A 19,425-nucleotide genomic window follows, 5' to 3' on the forward strand; every position below is an offset into this window, starting at 1 on the left:
CCATTACTTTTGGTCCCTTAACAAGTGGGAGGCACATATGCAAACTGTTGTAATTCCTACACCGTTCACCTGATTTGGATGTAAATACCCTCAAATTAAAGCTGACAGTCTGCAGTTAAAGCACATCTTGTTCGTTTCATTTCAAATCCATTGTGGTGGTGTATAGAGCCAAAAATGTTAGAATTGTGTCGATGTCCCAATATTTATGGACCTGACTGTAGGTGCAGTCAAAGCACAGACTTCACCCTCCTGTCTGCCCTGCTCCTGTGTGTGTAGCTGAGGGTCATGCTACCATGGGAATGCTGCTTTCAGGTGCAACGGCATTATGGGGGCTTGGCAGAGGTTTGGTCTTTGAGTGCCGTCTACTTTTAGTCAATTTAGTTGAAAGAGTGCACCATGGAGGAGTGTTCCCAGCTTTGTCTAGAACTGCTAATAAATGAATAAATGAGCTACTGCTGATAGTTGTCTGCTTTGTTAGATCTGTAGATAGTATTCGTCTGCATTCCTCAATCAGTAGCAGTAGTACTACAAGACTCGGATCCAAATCAGGGTCAAAAAACATTTGATCAGGACAGTGCAATCACAGTACTCAGGTAGTAATCTTACCTTGGGCTCAGTGGTCACGCTGCTGATCTGTATCGGCTGGGCAGGAGTCGGTGTGGGGATGGGGGTGGGGTTAGGTGCCTGGGCGGGGCTGGTGAGGCGGGTGGGTGCAGTGGAGACTGGTGTGGTGATAACGATGCCCGTCAGTGGAGCGGAGCCAGTCTTGCTGCAGGGCTGTCCATTTACGATGCGGACCTGGTGGATGGGGGCCGCCGAGGGCAGCGCGGACGACAGCTTGGTGGCTAACATGACGGGCCTCTGCAGCAGCTGGGGGGCTGCCATCATGGGCGGGGGGGGGGGCAGAGAAAGTTGCCAAATGACACAAGAGTGCTGGGTAACACGGCTGGGGAGATCTGACTCAGCCTGAACCATTCTACTGCTGGTAGCATTACTACTGATACTAATACTGACGCTACTGGTACTACTGCTACTACTGCTACTATTACTGGTACTACTCCTACAACTACTGATGTTGCTGCTAGTAAAACTACTGCTCAAACAGCTCCACCACATTGTTCTGCACAGCGCAAGAAGCTAGTGGAGCCATGTGAACAGAGCAGAGGTCAGTGACTCTGTCTTCCATCAGACACTGTACAAAATGACGGCTTGGTGGACAGCGGAGGCCCACGGACTGGATTCACACACATTGCAGTGAGTACACCACATTCACTGTTGCTGTTAGGGTCTGGATGGGGTTTGGGGAAAGTATCACAAACATACAGAGTCACCAGCTGCACCCTTTAACGGGGTTTTGTGTTACGTTCTTGCTCATCTGAACCCATGTTCTAAGGAGCTTGATGTTGTACAAATGTTACATTTATGATCTGTCATGTTGGGTTGTAATACAATTGAACTGACTGCTAATACTTCTACTGCTACTACTACAAGTACACCAGCCGGAGCTCCCAGTGTCATTACCCAGCACAGGCAAACGTCACTGGTTTCCAGTTAAAGGGTTAAAACACACCAACAGCCAGGAACACAAAATATCAAGAAGCTGCAGAAAAACAAGCTCTCACCACAGAAGGTCAACAAACACACACTCACACATGTACACAGGCAGGAAACCTCGAAAAACACCTGTTCACAGGTTAGTTGGAAAATTAAAAAAAGCACAACAAGAGGAGAAAAGATGAGTAGAGGCAGCCCAGAGCAAACAATGTTTTAGTGCCACAGAGCAAGGCATGAGTGTTTGCTTTGGTGCACTCCTGCCCTCTGCTGGAGAGTGAACGAGTCACCTCAGGTGGGTCACACACACTGATCTGAGGGGTTAGGGTTGGGATGCGGGTCTTACAAGGACGCACCTGTGGCTGAAAGGTGGGTCGAGGCGTCAGTCTAGGAGGAGGGACAAACTGAGGAACTTTGATTGGCTGGGCGGTGGTGGTGGCCTGCACCTGAGACAAAACCACAGCAGATTGTGGATCTGTGCTGCTGTTACACTGACACGTCCTCTGATAGTTTACATCTCCTGTATCTACAGGTCTACTACTGTTCTTGTTCTGACAACTTTATGGGCCAGACTATCTGACTGCTCAGAGGACTGATTCTGGTGCTGCCAGTTTGGCTGCTAAAAGGCCACCACTCACACCACAGCCAGCTCGAGCACTTGCCATGTGATTAGAGAAACATCCTTCACTTAGAGCAGGGGCGCTTGTTAATTGTCTAAACCCTCTGAAGTCTGTTTAAACCCAAGCAGGTCTACACTCTGCTGGTCTACATTCAGTAGCTCTCCTGATCACTGTTCAGTGAGTCAGATCTGAGAAAGCGATGACATATGACTGGACCGTGGCGGGAACCAGAGGATCTTACCACCATGGCGTTCTTGGACACAAGCCGCACAGGCTCCGAGCTCTGATTGGTCAGCTTGCTGGCCACCTGCAGGTTGATGGGGGTGTTCTGCGAGTCGGGTTTGGTAATAGCTGTGGTTACCATAGTGACAGTGGGTGGGCGTGGAGGCAGGACAGAGGTGGGCAGGGTGGGCGTGGCGGCTTTCAGCACCAGAGGTAGAGTCTTCGTGGTGAGGACCGGCGTGACTGTCAGGGTCTGTGGAGGAAGAGTTTAACCCATGAGAAAGAAGGAGCCACTCTGATGCTTATCTGGGTTTTACAACGTCTTCACCAGTAATTCATGATGTACAGTTAGCCCTGAACATGCCTCATGCAAGCGCAGACACTTTGAGCTGCGCAGTAAGGATGTCATGCATCGTAGCATTCTTGATTGTGCCAGGATCAGGAAACATAAATCAAAATATTTACTGATAGCTGACAGGTATAGTTTTTCTGCCTGGTGAGGTAATGTGTCAGGCTATTTACAAGTCCACTATTAACCTCCAGATAGTTTCAAACTGCTGATTTATTAACCAGTTCACCCCATTTAAACTCAAGGAAAGTCAGGACTTTAGTAATACAGGAAACACTGACTGCTCAAAGTACCAGCAATCAGTTATATAAAATATGTAAACCGGCATGCATCACACACTTAGCATAACTTCCACAACGAGATGTTTTAGGGGCCAAGTGATATTAAAGTAATTCCAAATCAGCTGTAACTGTAGCTATCATTCACACATATCTAAGTGATTATGCAAACTAACCAATATTATTTGGTCAGCAGACATTACTGATGTTTTGAGATGTCTGTGAAATGTCTTTACACTATTAGAAATCAACTTATTCAATAGCCAGGTCAGCTGTGTGGACCATTTTCCATATTACCTCTTATACTCTAAACAGATCACTTGTTAGCAAGCTAACATTAGATACACAGCAGTTACACCTGCAGTTAGTGGATGGAAATATTGAATGATGTCTACAGGAACAGAATTGAAATAAAACTTATTTACAGTTATAACATCACTTCCTGTTGCCACTTCCTCTGTGGAAGTTATGTACATTTCTAATCAGCTGGATTTTGTAGTTTCTACAAGTCTTTCCATAATTAAAAGAACATTCTTTCCTTGTAAACAATGAACTGCACAAAACGCACCAAAGTAAGTGATTGAATGTAACTCATAAGGTATAAGAAACTTAATCAGGTTGACAGTAGTACAGTATAAATGTACTGGGTCTTAATTACACTGAAAGAGAGGCAACTGTTTTATATGAAAATGCAACTCCTGCCCTTTTGATTTATTATGCTGTCTAGGTTCCTTATTTCCTATATAAACTGTGTGTGTGTGTGTGTGTGTGTGTTTCTCACCTGCTGCAGACCCCCAGGTATCTGCTGACTTTGCAGCAGGTTGGCAGGCTTGATGTCTCCTCCTGCTGGAGGAGTTTGGACCTGCAGCTGCAGTTTGGCCTCTGGCTCCTGCTTCACCAACAGCTCCTTCCTCAGCTGCTCCACCACTTTTTTCTGAAGAAGGAAGGAGAGAGGAGACAAAGTAGGACCACATTGTTTACAGCTGCAGGATCTCTGTGGCTGAACAGTCTCTGTGTTCATCTCGAACCTGTGTCCATCATCTGTACTTATAAATAGAGAACTATATATACGTACACGGTTCCCCCGGGCCATTACACTGATCAACAGTTTAACCCATTGACTATAACAGGACGCCAACCCTCAGTGCAGTACCTGTAAATATGCCTTTGTATATGTTGATCTGGAAAATGCATCTATACTGTGTGTATATATACTGCTCAAAAAATAAAGGGAACACAACATAGTTGAATGTCTTATTTTTGTGTTCCCTTTATATTTTTTGAGCAGTGTATAATTCTCTGTTTATAAGTACTTTTTAATTTTTTCCTATTGCACATTCCTTTTTCTTGTTTGCATATTCTTTTTCTTTCCTTTTTGTTCTCTCAGCCTTATGTACTTTACTTGTCTATTCGCTGCTTTACAGAAGGACATTGTACATACACACTGAGAGCTGCTGTACCAGAGACAAACTCCTCGTGTGTCCAACACACCTGGCCAATAAAGCTGATCCTGATTCTGATCTGTCTCTGATCAGTTCCAGAAATAGTGTAGAGAAGAGAGGCAGTCTGGAACACTTCTCCTTTTTTAATTTACAAGCCTTTATATAAATACAACAAGGGGACCAATATGACATAAGCAAACTTCAACAGGGGTTTGTTAGCACAGTCTGCTACAGTTGAAATGTGTTGCTTCTGGTGATCTGGTGCAGTTCTTCATCTTTTTTCAGATGACAGATCTTTGACGTTTTGCAACTGCCTTATTTCAAATATTTTTGGGAGGTTTTAACAGTTTCTGGACAACAGTGGAGCTCTGTGGCACAGGGGAAGGAGACATGTCAGGACTTAGTAGTAGACGTTCGCTGTGCATAGAAGAGAAAAATATAGATCACCAGACTTCTCCTTTTATATTTAAAAGACAGCATTCATACTTTTAGGCCTACATGTCGACAGTTGAGGGACTGAGGAATGTTTTTTTCTCAGTGCAGCTTTTGACACTGCGGACCACAGTATCCTACTGAGAGACTTATCCAACCTTTCTGAGAATACATGTTCAGGAGTCATTGGTTACCACACTTCTTCATCTGCACCTCAGCTGCATGGTGTACCACAGGGTTCTGTTTTGGGTCCCATCCAGTTTTGCCTGTACATGATTGATGATGTGTTGGCTGCTCCTCGCTCCAGACTTAAAACCTAAGGTGAATGTGAAGTTGCGGCTCCTAAACTCTGGAACTCTCTGCCTGTGGACTTTACATCTGTGGACAATTTTTAAAAGTAGCTCAAGACCCATATTTTTCAAATGGCTTTTATGTAGTGATCTCATTGTATTGTTATTTTTGTAGTGCTCTTATTCTGTTGTAGTTTTTATGATGATATTGCTGTTTTATAGGATATAGCCTATAGTTGTATTTTTTCCTTTTGTGTGAGGCACTTTATGATTATTGATCTAGAAAAGTGCTTTATAAATGAACTCTACTTACTTACTTACTTAAATGTACTAAATACAAGACACCTTTTTAAGTTTCCTAGTGGGGCCTGGGACTGGGGCTAATGACTGTGCCTTGATTTAGCAATAAATAAAAAAAAGTCTCCATTGTTGATATTTTGTAGGTGTTTTGATTTTGGCAGGTCTGATGCATGTTGTGGAAGCTCTGCAGAAAGTCCAATCTCTCATGTTGTTACATAAATACATTTCCATATGCTGCAACACTGACAAATCCATATTTTGAAGGCTTATATGATCATAACTGCTCCGGTGTAACTGCTGCATCAGCTTTTTTGTTAAAGACAAACATAAAGCTGGGGAGGAAGCAGGACTGAGCTCCTGACACATCCACAGCAGGAGATACTCATCTGAAAGGGCCAATAATCAGCAAGTGTTGCAGCTGTAACACTCAACCCAGCTACAATCACTGCTTTGATCTGCTTGGCTGACACACCGCAGCACTAACTCATGATGAGAGTGGAGATAATAAGAAGGAGAAACAGGCCAGACTACACACTGTACTGTAGACAACAAAGGGTCTCACACAGACAGTAAGTACACACACATACACACACACACACACACAGAGCTGGAGCTGACATACGAGTATGAATCAAAAGTTAAAAACATCTGTTGCTTGGCAACACTTGACTCTCGAGCAGCAACTTAATGCAGCGACACACAGTCATGAAGAGACCTGAAGAGACACCAGCCTGAGCAGAGAGAGCAGCTTGACCTGCAGTCTGCAGCCACAGTGTGCACGGCTCTGCCTGCTCATAGCCGCTGCTCAGGGGCTCCAGTACCACACGGGATTACTCTGCTGACTCCCTGACCAGGGCGGTGACTGTTTTTAAAGCATCATCCAAAGCATGAAAATCATCTCTTCCGTCATCAAGTTGTCTTGTTCACGAGTGAAGGTAAAATGGAGCGTGGATTGGTGCGGCATCCACAGTAATGCCGTACCGGACCAGTGTGGGGAAGAGAGGCTGAGCCAGAAGGCAAAGCTCTAAAACCAACCCTCAGCTGTGGTCACGAGGTGTGGGCAGTGACCAAAAGAATGAGATTCTGAACACAAGAAGCTGTAATGAGTTTCCTCTGTAGGGTGGCTGAACTCAGCCTTAGAGACAGAGTGTGGAGTTCAGCCATCCAGAGGGAGCTCGGAGTAGAGCCGCCACTCCTTTGGATCAAAGGGGCCAGCTGAGGCGGTTCGGGATCAGGATACCTGCTGGGCACCTCCCATTGGAGCTTTTCGGGGCACTCCAAACTCAGGCTGGAGGGACTGTGCATCCCATTTAGCCTGGGAACACCTCAGGGTCCACCAGGAGGATGTTGCTGTCCCCTGAGGGACGTCTTTGCCACCCTACTGAACCTGCTGTCCCTACGGTCCAGCGGTAGCAGAGAATGAATGTGTGGATGGATGGACATATCATTCCTACTCACTCTCTGGTGGAGCCACACAGATAATTAAAAGCTTTATTTGCAGAGGTTTTTAGTTTGAGTTGCCTGTAATATTTGTGCAGTACCCCAAGTACAGTGTGACTGGTCGTTTCCTCCGGCCTCCAGTCCGTCTAAGCACCTAGCTCTCAAAGAACAAATAAGAGTGGTTCTGAACAAAGACCTGAGCTGTGAACCTGCTGCCAACCCTCCATAATTCTGGTGTATATTAAAATACAACTAAGTCAAAGAACCATCACAGCCTCAGGCGGTGGTCCTATCAAATCACAAACTACTCACAGTGAAGAAGACATTCTGCCATTAACATTATTCTGCTGCTTGCATTTCATTTGCGTGTTAACACCACCAGACTGGAGTTGGCAGTCACAACAGTGTGTCTGTGTAATTTGGTGCTGAGACCCAGTTGCAGTGACACGCTGAAAACACCTTGTTTGACATTATGAAAGCAGAAAGATGCACAAATACAAACCCAGCTTTCTATTTTCACCCAAAATCTATCTCATGTACTCGCCGCAAACAACACCCAGAGACAAACGCTTCCATCAGTGTTAAAGTAGTCAGAGGTTACTCTGGAGAAGACTGAAGTAAAGGGGTACGAAGTATACTGAGAGCAGTGAGAAGCCACAGCCTGCCACAGCTATCCAACAGTGCTAGGTATTTACTCATGAATGCTGCTACTTTGTACTGTCATGAAATTGTTGCTTTAATTTGCATTTACTTTAAAACAGTAAATGCTAATGAATCTAATTTGCATTCTAATGTTTTATCTGTATATGCATTTTAAGTGTGCATTGTGTTTGAATTGGCTTTGTGCATGAACATGAATTGCCTTTGTGCATGAACATGTGCTATTTAAATACATTTGCCTACCTGCACAACTCATAACAACTATTAGTGTTGTGAAAACTAGCTTTAAAGGCACTAATTCTCATTTGACGACTAGTTGTTCTAATTCCACAAAGTGCTGTTTAGCAAGTCAAATATGCAGGCAGGAGATAAAAATAGGATGCACACTGACAGTGGTTAAAAATAAAAACAGTACATGGGCAACAACAAAAGTTTTAGGAGCACACAATCAGAAGATTCTTGTGACATGAGGCAACACCATCAGGCAGGGTGGTCTGGACTGACCGGATGTCTGAACACAAACACTGTGGTTAACTGGCTGGTTCAGAGCTTCTTAAAGGACACATACACATTCTTTTTCCCAAGTCAAGCCCATAATGTATGTGCATGATTGCTCAAAGTTCCTTCTGTCCATACCAACTGCAAAGATCTTTCTTAATGCAATTCAGTTTCACCGGTGGGACACAAAGCAACAGTCCTCGTTCTGTGTCCAAATCAGGGTCTCTGCAGCCTTTGTCAAATTTAAGGCTTTTAAAGACTTAAGAAAATGAAGCCCCTTTTCACATTGTCATACAGACAATGACAGAAAACCAGCTGGTGTGATCAGTCAGCACAAATTCATAGTTTATCATAAGCTGATTTTCAGAGTGTGGTGGGTTCACACTGGAGAGCATCAAAATACTACAGTAACAGGAGTCAAACTCAGTCTGGTCAGTCCATCCTGTTAATTGTCCCAGAGCACAGAGAACAAGCCTCTCCATTTCCTGTGTGCTCCAGACTTTGGAAAACCTTCTAAGCCCTTTTTTCTAAGTGAGCTGCTTTTTAAGACATTTCAAGACCTGCAGATCCCCTGAAAAAAGCATTTCAGAGTTTAGCTGGAGTGTTTCCTGGCAGAGCTGCAGCAGAGGGAATGAAAACTAATTCATTTCATGTTTTTAGTAATACATTTTCACTAATGCTTTTTTCCTGCCCCATAGTGAAAGCAGGACATTAGCAGAGCAGCAGCTTCAGTTGTCCGTCTGTGTCCACACTGTTCAGGCACAGTACAGGGTTTTAGCAGCACCCAGAGCTCGTAAAATGGAAGACAATAGACTTGAAGTGTAACAATACACATCCGTCCACATTTAGGTGCTGACAGCGTCGCCTGTGCAAAATGAATGGGTTTAAACAAACCTGACAACGATCCCTGTTAAAGGGAGGGTTGGCGTTTCCTTCCAGAAGCATTTTTTTTTTACATTTCTTGACTTTCTCCTTTCATCCCAATGGCAATGAACACATCAAATGCACTGACAACATAAAGAAACAATTCTGCCATCTGTGGCAGCAGCAGGGCTGCAAAAAACTTGAGCAATAATTTTACTCGGCAAAGGCAAAACCACTGGATGGCCTACCTGCCTGTCAATCTAACGTCCTGCTTGAGTGCACCCTGCCTGCCTTGCACAAGCCAGGTGTTTCCCACAATGCGTTGCAGTTGCAGACAGACATGTTACCACTCTGTTTCACAGCTAAAACTAGCAAGCTATGGCAGAGAAGGTTCCCACAGCAGCTTTTGTTTGCAACAGATCTGGGCAGGTAACTATACCTAAACGATAAAGTTACAACTAAAACGAAGTTGGATGCTGAAAGAAGTAAAACCAGAATTAATATCAGTGTGGCTTTTGAATGATGGCAACAACTGAGGACAAAGGGGCTGAACAGTGATGCCGTAGTGTCAGTGTTCCTGCCGGATGTGTTTGCTTTTGTTTTATTTTAAGGCAGACCTGAAAAAAATGCTAACTTTAAACCAGTCATTTCCTTGTTTTACCTCTGAAGTGTCTTCCGTTCTGCAGACAGCAGACAACATGTGTGTGTGTGTGTGTGTGTGTTAAATCCTGTACCTGCTTCTCACTCAGTGCTGTGATCTTTGCTTGTAGTTCGTGGAGCTGCTTCTTCAGATCTGCGTTCTGAGAACCAGAGACATTCAGTCAGTGCCAAACCACATCCTTGTAAATCTGATTCTTTTTCATGCATTTATTCCCTCTCATGTAAACTCACTGTGCTGTTTCTCAGAACATTCAGCGATACAGCTGTGAGTAAAACAAATGTAACCTGATCAACATAAACGTGCTGACTTACCTGAGGGTCCTGCTTCATCTGGGCAACCAGTTTCTGCAGAAGAAGAGACAGCCAGAAAAACACACATCACAATGACACCTACTGGCCACAACTGGGAGCTACCAAACATCAGCCCTGTAACAGACATTTTTGCAACTGTTGTTTGGACTTCTCATAGTAGTCAACTAATCAGAGGTGTTATTGAAGAACAGTGGCTCTTTCAATGTAAGAGGCAGCTAAATGGATTACTCTAACATATATGTAAAGCATTTAAAACAAAAGTGAAAGTCAAGCAGCATCTACTGTTTCTGTCACAGAGTGGTATCTAGGGTTTGTGGAGAAAAAACCTTGTGCATTTATCAAACTGAGTAGACACTGTGCTCATCAGGCCAGTCTCCTAATGGGGCCAAACTTCATGGCAGTTGTCAGAAGATCTGTTATAAACTATAGCGAGCTGGTTTGAATATTAGGGGAGTAGCATGTTGAATGCTGTAGTCCAAACTGCAGACCGGGCTGAGGCTGAGCTGTGACAGAAATAAAACTGAACTTTGATGCAAAACAGATGCATTCTCCTTTTTTCTTCTTGCCTTCCTTTCAAAGCAGAAAGACAAGAAGTAACACTGCCTGTTTGTCTCTAGTATGAGCATCTGAGTTTAAGGCAATCAGAAAAACTGATTAGAGCAAGCAGTGCACAGGATTAACAGAAATGCACTATCAGCCCAGCTTTATATACACAAATCACATGGTGAACTGAGTTTATGATCTGTGTTCCAAACCCACAACTTTGCCTTTTACCCTCCCATCTACACATGAAGCGTGTCTCGTTGTGTAGACTGACATTTGCTGCTTGTGAATTTAAGCAAATATCTGAGCAGTTTTACAAACGACTGCACAATGTGAAGGACAGACAGAGAGAAAGAACATGAGAGACCATCCTGCGCAGATCGACACGCACTGGTCATCTCATTGGTGTAACTGGTCAGAATGTCACATCATACAGAACACAGTCTGGTTGTGGGGGTTGACAATGTGTGTTAACACAATATTTCTTCATCAGAAACACAGGGGAGACTCATCTGGTTTGTTGACATCAGCTTATCATTGTGTAACAAGCAAATTATTCCAATCACACAGACGCTGCACATTACAGAGCCGGCTGAAAAGCTGCATTTTAATTCAAATTGGTGAAATTCAGCAGGTTTAGAGATTGTGGCAAAAGCAAATACTGTTAATAACATCAGCTATAAATAATAATATGCATCATCGCACAGATGAGTTCAACATCAGTTGTTTTTCACCACAGAAACACCAGGTTCATGTTACTGCTGCGCCACAGTCAGGGCTTACTTACAGGCTAGTCACTGCTAACTTAAGTTCCCTGATGGTCTTTATTGTCTGATATCTGTGGTCCATGTTGTGATGCCAGGTCACATGGCCTGTATTTTGCACTGCAGGCACACTAAATTGTCAATGAGATGTGTTTGAAACAACTTTGACAAGGTAAGAAGTTAATCGTCCCAAGTGTAGATGGGTGCTAACAAACACCAACTTTAGAATGTCCTCTGATGACACATGTGCAAGTGTGAGGAGCTGCGTTCTCAAACAGCCAATATAAACACTGATATAAAACTATATTAAAACTGGTATAAAACACCAAACGCAAGGACACAGAAATGAAACATGACCCATGTGCTTTCCATATACATAAGGTCAGTATAATGTATGTTAGGTCAGTGTTTTGGTGATCACCATCGGCCCGACTCCTCCCATCCAACAGGTGTGGCCCCCTGAGTATTTCAGAGCTACAACAGTTAGGACACTGACATAACACAGTGACCGGTGGGCCTCACTCAGATTTTCCCAGTACTCCAGGAAGCTCAGCCTACCTGATGGATCTGGATCTCCACCTTCAAAGCCTCCTGTAATGTCTGTAATTCCATCATGGATCCAGTCAGTCTGCCAGCCGATCGATCAGCCTGGGCACACAAACAGTCATGTTTCCATCACTTCAAAGGACATTACATCGACTCACATTCATTTCCTAGTGCCTTATCCTAAGCTAGCCCTAAGGATCCAGTGATGGCTGTTCTTAGCTCCACAGGCTGAGAGCGGTGTCACTCTGTACAGGGTCTGCAGTGAGACAGAGCCACTGGTCTCTGCTCTGGTCACGCTGCTCCACCAGCTCCTGCACAGAGCGACGTGTTGGAGCTGTGAGTTGTAAACAGACAGCACCCTATGTTTCCTGAGGAGGGAACCTGCCCCCCCAATGCAGGGGTGTGGGTCACTGGGGGGGGTGTCTAATAACTGATGGACAACAGTGGAAGTCTACGGCACAGTGATAAGTTGTCATAGCAACGTGAGGTACAGGCCTCCTGTGTGATGCCGACACTTGTCTGTCAAGGTCAAACAAGGTCACAGGAAGTCATCATCACTGCTGTATGGTTAGACTGGACACAAAGTACATACAAGTACTACGAACTGCAGTTAACAGAGTAAAACTGGGCTTTACCTTAACACTGTCTCCAGTAGGAAAACCATCCAACTGAAGCATTAAAGTGCCGCTGGGAACAAAACAAAACAAAACACATTTAGAGAAGAAGTTAAAGAACCAGAACCTTTCCATCATAACTAAAGAGGTTACATGTAACTTAACCAGAGTGAAGCATGAAACACAGAGCTGTTATTATTCTTATTAGTGAGCTAATGCAGATTATATGTTGCTGTATTATTAAACAGGTTGCAAGTAATTTATCATCATTATTATCAATGCAGTGCAGGATAATTAAAACTTTGTTATACAGAAGTCAAATTCCACTAAATTACCAGTTACTTTTCTCGAAGATTAAATAACTTTATCATCAAAACATATTAAATGTCACTTACACTTACATGTAAGTACAGTTTATATTTCTGAATGTTGTAAAAATGTTTAACTATTAAATTAATAACGCATTTAAATTTTTTTTGTACTAAAAATGGGACAAACTAACTCAAACTAAATCTGATGTAACAATTATAGTAATAAAAGTAATCAGATTATGTTTGCTTTAGTGTCGTTTAGTTACTCAGCTTTATTTCTGACATTAAACAGCATTTATCTTCACATTTTCACTAAATGACACAGGGTTTTCTGACAGGCCAGTTACTAGAACATGTTTAATATTTGTATTATTATTATTGACTTTACATTGGTTTACTTCATTATTACTTTTATACTTACAACAGGTCATGTTTTTTACTTTATATAGGGTTATAAATACTTTATTACTGCAAATATGATCAACTGGAACAAGTCCCAATTAACTTTACATATTAGGTGCATGACCCTTTAAAATAAAATGAATTATTTTGTTAATGTTCACTTATTTCATGATTATTCACAATGTAAATATGTCTTTTATTAATTATGAAAATACTTTTAATACCACGTGAGATATACATTTTTGGGTCTTTACTCATAGGTGAATATATGCCAGTAAAATAAAATGCCTCATAAGGAACCTAAATATTATTTTATTACTTTATTTTTGATGAAACACTGTAACTGTATTTTTACTTAACAATCCAATGAAAATACACCATTATCTGAACCAAGCTTTTACTAAGAGGTGAATTAATCTCAAAATAAAAGTTACTTTGTATCCAAATATTCATTATTATGAACTTTAAACAGTTGAAAAGTCATTTTTTGTTAAATGAAAACATAACATTGTCATTACAAACTGAAACAAGTTACAATTTTTCTTACATTTACTAAGAAAATAGTAAATGTAATTTATCATCATTTCACATTTCATTTTAAAATGTTTATTTAAAGGCTCCAGTGTAACTTCAAACTGAAAATAGTGAACGGCATCTTGTTAATACAGATTATGTGCAAATCTATCATTAAAACAAACAAGTTCCAGGCAACACGAGCAGGTTGACTGTTACTTTTCTTACATTAACCATGGAAGTGAAACAGGCTCCACCTGCTCGTTAGTAAAAACTTGATAATAAAACTTTAGCCTATGGTTTTTATTTTAGTGAATCAGGCTTGAGCACTCACCACCTGGATGTGGGACTGGACTCCACCCCTCTGTGCTGCCCTGTAAAACAACAAACGCACCCTGTGATAATCAGTTTTAGAACAAACATAAACCATTTTACAGTCGCAAGAAAACATAAGTAACAATGTCTAATCTGACTGTTAAGTGAAATTATCTCCAGGTTATCTTTATACTAACTCTTTATTAAACCTTTGTTTATTGTTTATGCGCTGTGAGAATCTCTGAATCAAAACACCAACATAACATAAACATGTTCTGCTGTCTCCTCAGTCTCCTCCTTAAACTGTCTCCTGGTGTTGGATTACAGTACTTTATGGCCATTATTTATTTTTATTTTATTGTATTTGTGGCTTTATTCACTGATTTTGTCTTTTTATGGTGTTTGCATGCAGTAGTCTCTGACTGTGTCCTCATATTATGAGCCTGTCAGTCATCTAACCTAAAGGAAATGTGCTATATAAATAAAGTTTGATGGTTATACAGTATGTCACAGTGTTATCTCAGTATGAAGCCTTATGTTTCAGATTGGTTTAATTAATTTTTATGTAATATAATGTCTAATAAATCACACCCTCTACATAAATCACCACAAGCATCCTTTTGTTCAGAAATACTATTTCAAAAACCATTTCTCTTAGTTAAAACGCTTCAAGAGGAAAATCATAAATCTGAGTGTTGTTTGTTAAATATATACATAATTTCATCTTTGTGAAAATCTTCAAGACCCATGTTTCAACACAAGTCAACAAATGCTGCACTCAATTCCAAAGAGTACAGTATATTCACCTCACATTCATTAACAACACAGTAATTTGCATTAAGGTCCATCTGTGTTACAGCTGAACACATCCATCATCAACTCAAGCTTCAGCTGTACTAAAATAAAATCCGGTGATTCAAGAACAAATACAGTCAACTGAATTCTACAGGCTTTTTCCTCATTGAACCCTTTTAGGATAAAAGATCTCTTAAGAATAACAAATTTATTCAACAGCTTTAAAACAGATTTATTTTTCTGAATTAGTAACTGATCACATACATACATACATCTTGGTATATAGGTATCCTAAAACTTACATCTAAACTGTGTGTATATACACATATATCTTATATTTAGAAGTACTTTATTTTTATTTCCCTAATGCACATTCATTTTTCTTGTTTATTCATTGTTTTTCTTTTATTTTTCTCTGTCTTGTTTACATGTTGCCTTACAGAAGAATGCAGTACATACACACAGAGAGACGCTGTACCAGCGTCAAATTCCTCATCCGCTCAACACACCTGGCCGATAAAGCTGGTTCTGAAAAAAGTACAGCATTTCCCTCTGACCGTGAAGTAAAAGTATAAAGGAACATAATATTCCTGTAAAGTACAAGTACGGTCTGTTTTTACTAAATGTACTATGTTAGTTCCCACCACAGGCTGTGTGGGTGCGTTTATTTTCTGACTGTTCTTATGAGTTCTGGGACGCACCTCAACAGGTGTATTTTGATACGCGATGATAAAACATTTACCTCTAGTTACGTTCCTCCGCTGATGTGATGCATTTGTAAGGTCGGCACTCTGAATTCACTGAGCCAGGAACTTTATCAGAGCTGGTCAATACTTTCATTTGATGTGCAGTGGTGTACAAGTATGAAACAGCAGAAAAAGGAAATGCTCAAAGGAAGTACCACACAGTGGGATTTGAGTGCAGTACTTTGCTTTGCATGTAAAATCCTAAACTGAAAAATAGCTATTAGTGTCATATAGTGGAGCACAAAGTGCAGTATTTCCCTCTGAAATGTAGTGGAGGAGAAGTAGGAAATAGGAGAACTAAGTAAAGTGCAAGTTCAGTAGTTATACTTTGTTAAACTACTTTTTGCAGTTTGGTCTTGTGAGTTTTGGGACACGTCTCCAGGGCTTATTATAATATCCTGATAAAACCATCAGAAATTTAACTTCTACTTCATTCCATTCCTCCAAATGTTTATTTGTAAATTGGACAGTATTTCTATCACAGCAGTAGTGTATTAGTACTATAGAAAAAGTACTTATTTACTTCATACCACGACCTAATGTATACACAGCCAAAGAGAGGAAAAGTGAAAGCAAATAAAAAAAGTCATGTAAACACAGGGAGAAGTCAGCCAGTTCAACCGAGCCAGAGGAACGAAGGATTTTAATTTACATCACCCAGCGCTCAGCCATGGAAGAAGTACTCAAAACCTTTCCTTCAGTCAAAGTACCAATGCAGCTATACAGAAATACTTCAATACAAGCACAAGTCCTCAAGCTGTCAGATGAATGCAGTGGAGTAAAAGGTACAATAGAAGTATCATAAGACTTACATTATTCAACAGCATGCCAAAACATTTTACTCAAGTACAATACTTGAGTAAAGGTACTTAGTAAGCAGTAGTAAGGGAAGGTTACTGGTAAACTGAAGTAATTACCACATGAGCATGTCTGGATAAACTTCCATCAGAATACTTGTTCCACCACAGAGTGCCTTAAAACTGTACTACTGGCAGTGTACGATTTTACTATTACTATTATAATTACAATTAACTAAATTATTATTAAATATTGTGCAGTAAAAAGTAGATTTCCCTCTGAAATGTAGTGGAGTAGAAGAATACAGTAGCAGAAAATGTAAATACTCAAAGTACACATACAGTACTTGAGTAACAGTATTTAGCTGTAGTATAAAATGCTGCTGGTTAATTGAAGTAATTGCTTCCTGAGTGGGACATGAACTTTTCCGGATAAACTTCCACAAGATCTCAATACTTCTTCCATCAGACCTGAATACTTCTTCCACCACCAAGTACCTCAAAGCTGAGCTGCTGTACTATTGCACAAATACCATTATATACAATTAACTGAATTACTATAAAGCTGAGTAACTATAGCTGTCAGACAAAAGATGGTGCAGTAAAAAGTAAAATGTTGCCTCGGAAATACAGTGGAGCAGAAGTGTAAAGCCAGAGAAAATGTAAATACTCCTGTGAAGTACAGGTGCAGTACTCGAGTAAAAGTACTTCGCAGTAGTATGTGAAGGCTGCTGGTTAATTGAAGTAATTGCTCCCTGGGTGGGACATGAACTTGTCTGGATAAACTTCCATCATGCCGTAGCAGAGGCCCGAAAAGGGAAGAAATGAAGCTAAAATGGAGGTTTTCAAGATGAAAGCCGTTAAGTGCTTCTGCTGCGGGAGTTCAAATACTGAAAAAGTGCTTTTTTGTTTCGGCGGCCAAATAAATGCTTTATAACCTTCCTATTAAACCACTAGGGCCGCCTGAACGTTCACCTTTTAAACCCATCGGACCTGCTTCGGCACATCCCCGCTAAACTGCGAGGATTTCGGGGTTTTCGGGGTCCCGAGTGTTGGTAAAATCATCCTCACACATCCGACATTGCTCCGTGTGAGGCTGTGAAATGTTACCGAGAACAAGTGGATAACGTTAGCTAGTAGCCGCTAATGCTAACCATCTCGTTAGCCGCACTAGCTAACAGCCACGCTGATAACTTACACCAAAGGTAAATAATAACGTCGTGGGCGGCGATGTGGGAGAAAGACAGAGAGGAGATAAAGAAATAAGAGGAAATAAATAAGAGGAGATGAGATAAAGACGCCATCTTTCAAGAATTATGACACTGAGCAGGCGTTGGTGGGTCTAAGTTATATCGGCCCCTTGTCCTCCACAATATCAACTCCTAGAATAAGAAACACACCAGCTAAATACACAGAAACACACAGGAACACCGCTGAATGCAGACAAACGCCGCCTACCAGCTCACACACTTGCACACAAACCCCCACAAACACACGGATACAGGCGGAGAGCAGGCGACAGGTAAAGTTTGACAAGAGATAAAATTAAAGTTATGAAATTAAAAAGCCCCAATGTGCACTTACTCAGCAGCAGTCCTCCTCTAGATTAATTAAATATATATCTATAAGAAGCCGATCCACGATGGAATAACAGCATATAAACAGTCCGGTTGACTCCTTCCCGCAGAGCTTTATTTTGTTGCTGTATTTTATAATGAGTTTTAGTAAAATTTGTGTAAAAACAGAGAAACTGAAGCTACAAAACAAGAAGAACTCTTCTTCAATCTCATTCAGCTCAGCCTCAGCACAGCATAGATCCCTGCGCTCCGGAGCTGGAGGAAGGGGGACAAAAACTACTTATACGCCCAGCTAATGCTCATTAATCCTCGACAAAGCGTTTGATATTTGCATGTGCTGTTGTTAAAGTTGGTTAAATCGACCCGATCAGCGAGGTGGTGTGAGGGGAAAATGTGTTCGAAAAGCGGACTACTTTTTTGTGTCGGTGCGGCGAATTTATTTCACTTTGCCTAAGGAACGGCGGTGCTGCGACTCCCATTGCCTAGGGAAAAAACCCGGATGTAAACTCAGTGAAACTCTATGGAGAGAAAGTCAGCACACACGCACACACGCTCACACGCGCATACTCACACCGTGCACACGACTCAGCAGCAGAGGAGTAGTTAGCTGTTTTTTGTATGACTGAGTGTCTGAGTCTGCAGCAGCCTCCGTACGTCATGTGTCTCTCCGGCCCGTCCCCGCGCCGTCTGCCGCCGATAGGGCTCCATGTTCGGCTGCTCGCTGCTGGAGCTGCCGGATTGTTGCACTTTGTCGGGATGGAAAAGTGGCGCGGCCTTCTCTCCCTCTCCACTGTTTCTACTAGAGTTACTGTGTGCCTCGGTGACTTCAGGGTGTTTACCTTACGTATAAATAACTGCAGGAATGTGACGAAGTAGAAGTCAAATTTATGGCTATTTTATCAATTTATGCCATGAGATATGTCATAAAATTCACGAAAGTAAACAGCAAAAAGTTATTTAAAGCAACTAAGTACACGTACTTGTAAAATCTAACATACTCATGGATGGATCATGAGACCATTGGTCCCTGGGCACTAATATGTAAAAGGTCCCCACCCCTTCAACAATGGAGCAAGAGTATCTTTGAATTCTGTTATTATTTTGCATCCATTTGCAATTGTTTTGAGTCTTTGTCATCATTTTGCATGTCTTTACAGTCACTCTACCCTATTTGTCATTTTATGTGTCTTTGTAGAGGTTTTGTGCATATTTGTGGTTGTTTTGTGTCCTTTTCAAGTCATCTGATTGACTCTTTGACAAGAATTGTTAACAATCACTTCAACCAGCCAGGCCCATCCAAGTACTTTTTAAACTATTGAACTTGCAGGATACTGTACTTAGTATTTGCATTCTACTCCACTAGCTACTGTATATTTCAGAGGGGCAATGCTGCATTTTGTGCTCCACTATATGATACTAACAGCTATTTTTCAGTTTAGGATTTTACATGCAAAACAAAATACTGCACTCAAGTACCATTCTGAGGCACTTCATCTAAGCATTTACATTTTTTGCTGTTTCATACAAAGTACTGACAGGTGAATACACCTGTTGAGATGCGTCCCAGAACTCACAAGAACAGTC

General features: G+C 41.5%; 1 protein-coding gene across 1 annotated transcript in view; it reads right to left on the bottom strand.

Moving 5' to 3' along the window:
• phf21ab (PHD finger protein 21Ab) overlaps positions 1-18,084 on the bottom strand; it is a 29,668-nt gene extending 11,584 nt beyond the window's left edge. The window contains exons 1-10 of the mRNA XM_020615788.1: positions 17,849-18,084; positions 13,946-13,985; positions 12,407-12,458; positions 11,784-11,873; positions 9,919-9,951; positions 9,681-9,746; positions 3,802-3,954; positions 2,413-2,646; positions 1,842-1,997; positions 607-933 (exon numbers count right to left, since the gene is read on the bottom strand). Coding sequence (XP_020471444.1) covers positions 607-933; positions 1,842-1,997; positions 2,413-2,646; positions 3,802-3,954; positions 9,681-9,746; positions 9,919-9,951; positions 11,784-11,873; positions 12,407-12,448 — 1,101 coding nt within the window. The 5' untranslated portion in view covers positions 12,449-12,458; positions 13,946-13,985; positions 17,849-18,084. The remainder of the gene's footprint in view (positions 1-606; positions 934-1,841; positions 1,998-2,412; positions 2,647-3,801; positions 3,955-9,680; positions 9,747-9,918; positions 9,952-11,783; positions 11,874-12,406; positions 12,459-13,945; positions 13,986-17,848) is intronic.
• Positions 18,085-19,425: the final 1,341 nt, after the last annotated feature.

Source organism: Monopterus albus, unplaced genomic scaffold, assembly GCF_001952655.1.
Source record: "Monopterus albus unplaced genomic scaffold, M_albus_1.0 scaffold170.1, whole genome shotgun sequence".
Classification (NCBI taxonomy): Eukaryota; Metazoa; Chordata; class Actinopteri; order Synbranchiformes; family Synbranchidae; genus Monopterus; species Monopterus albus.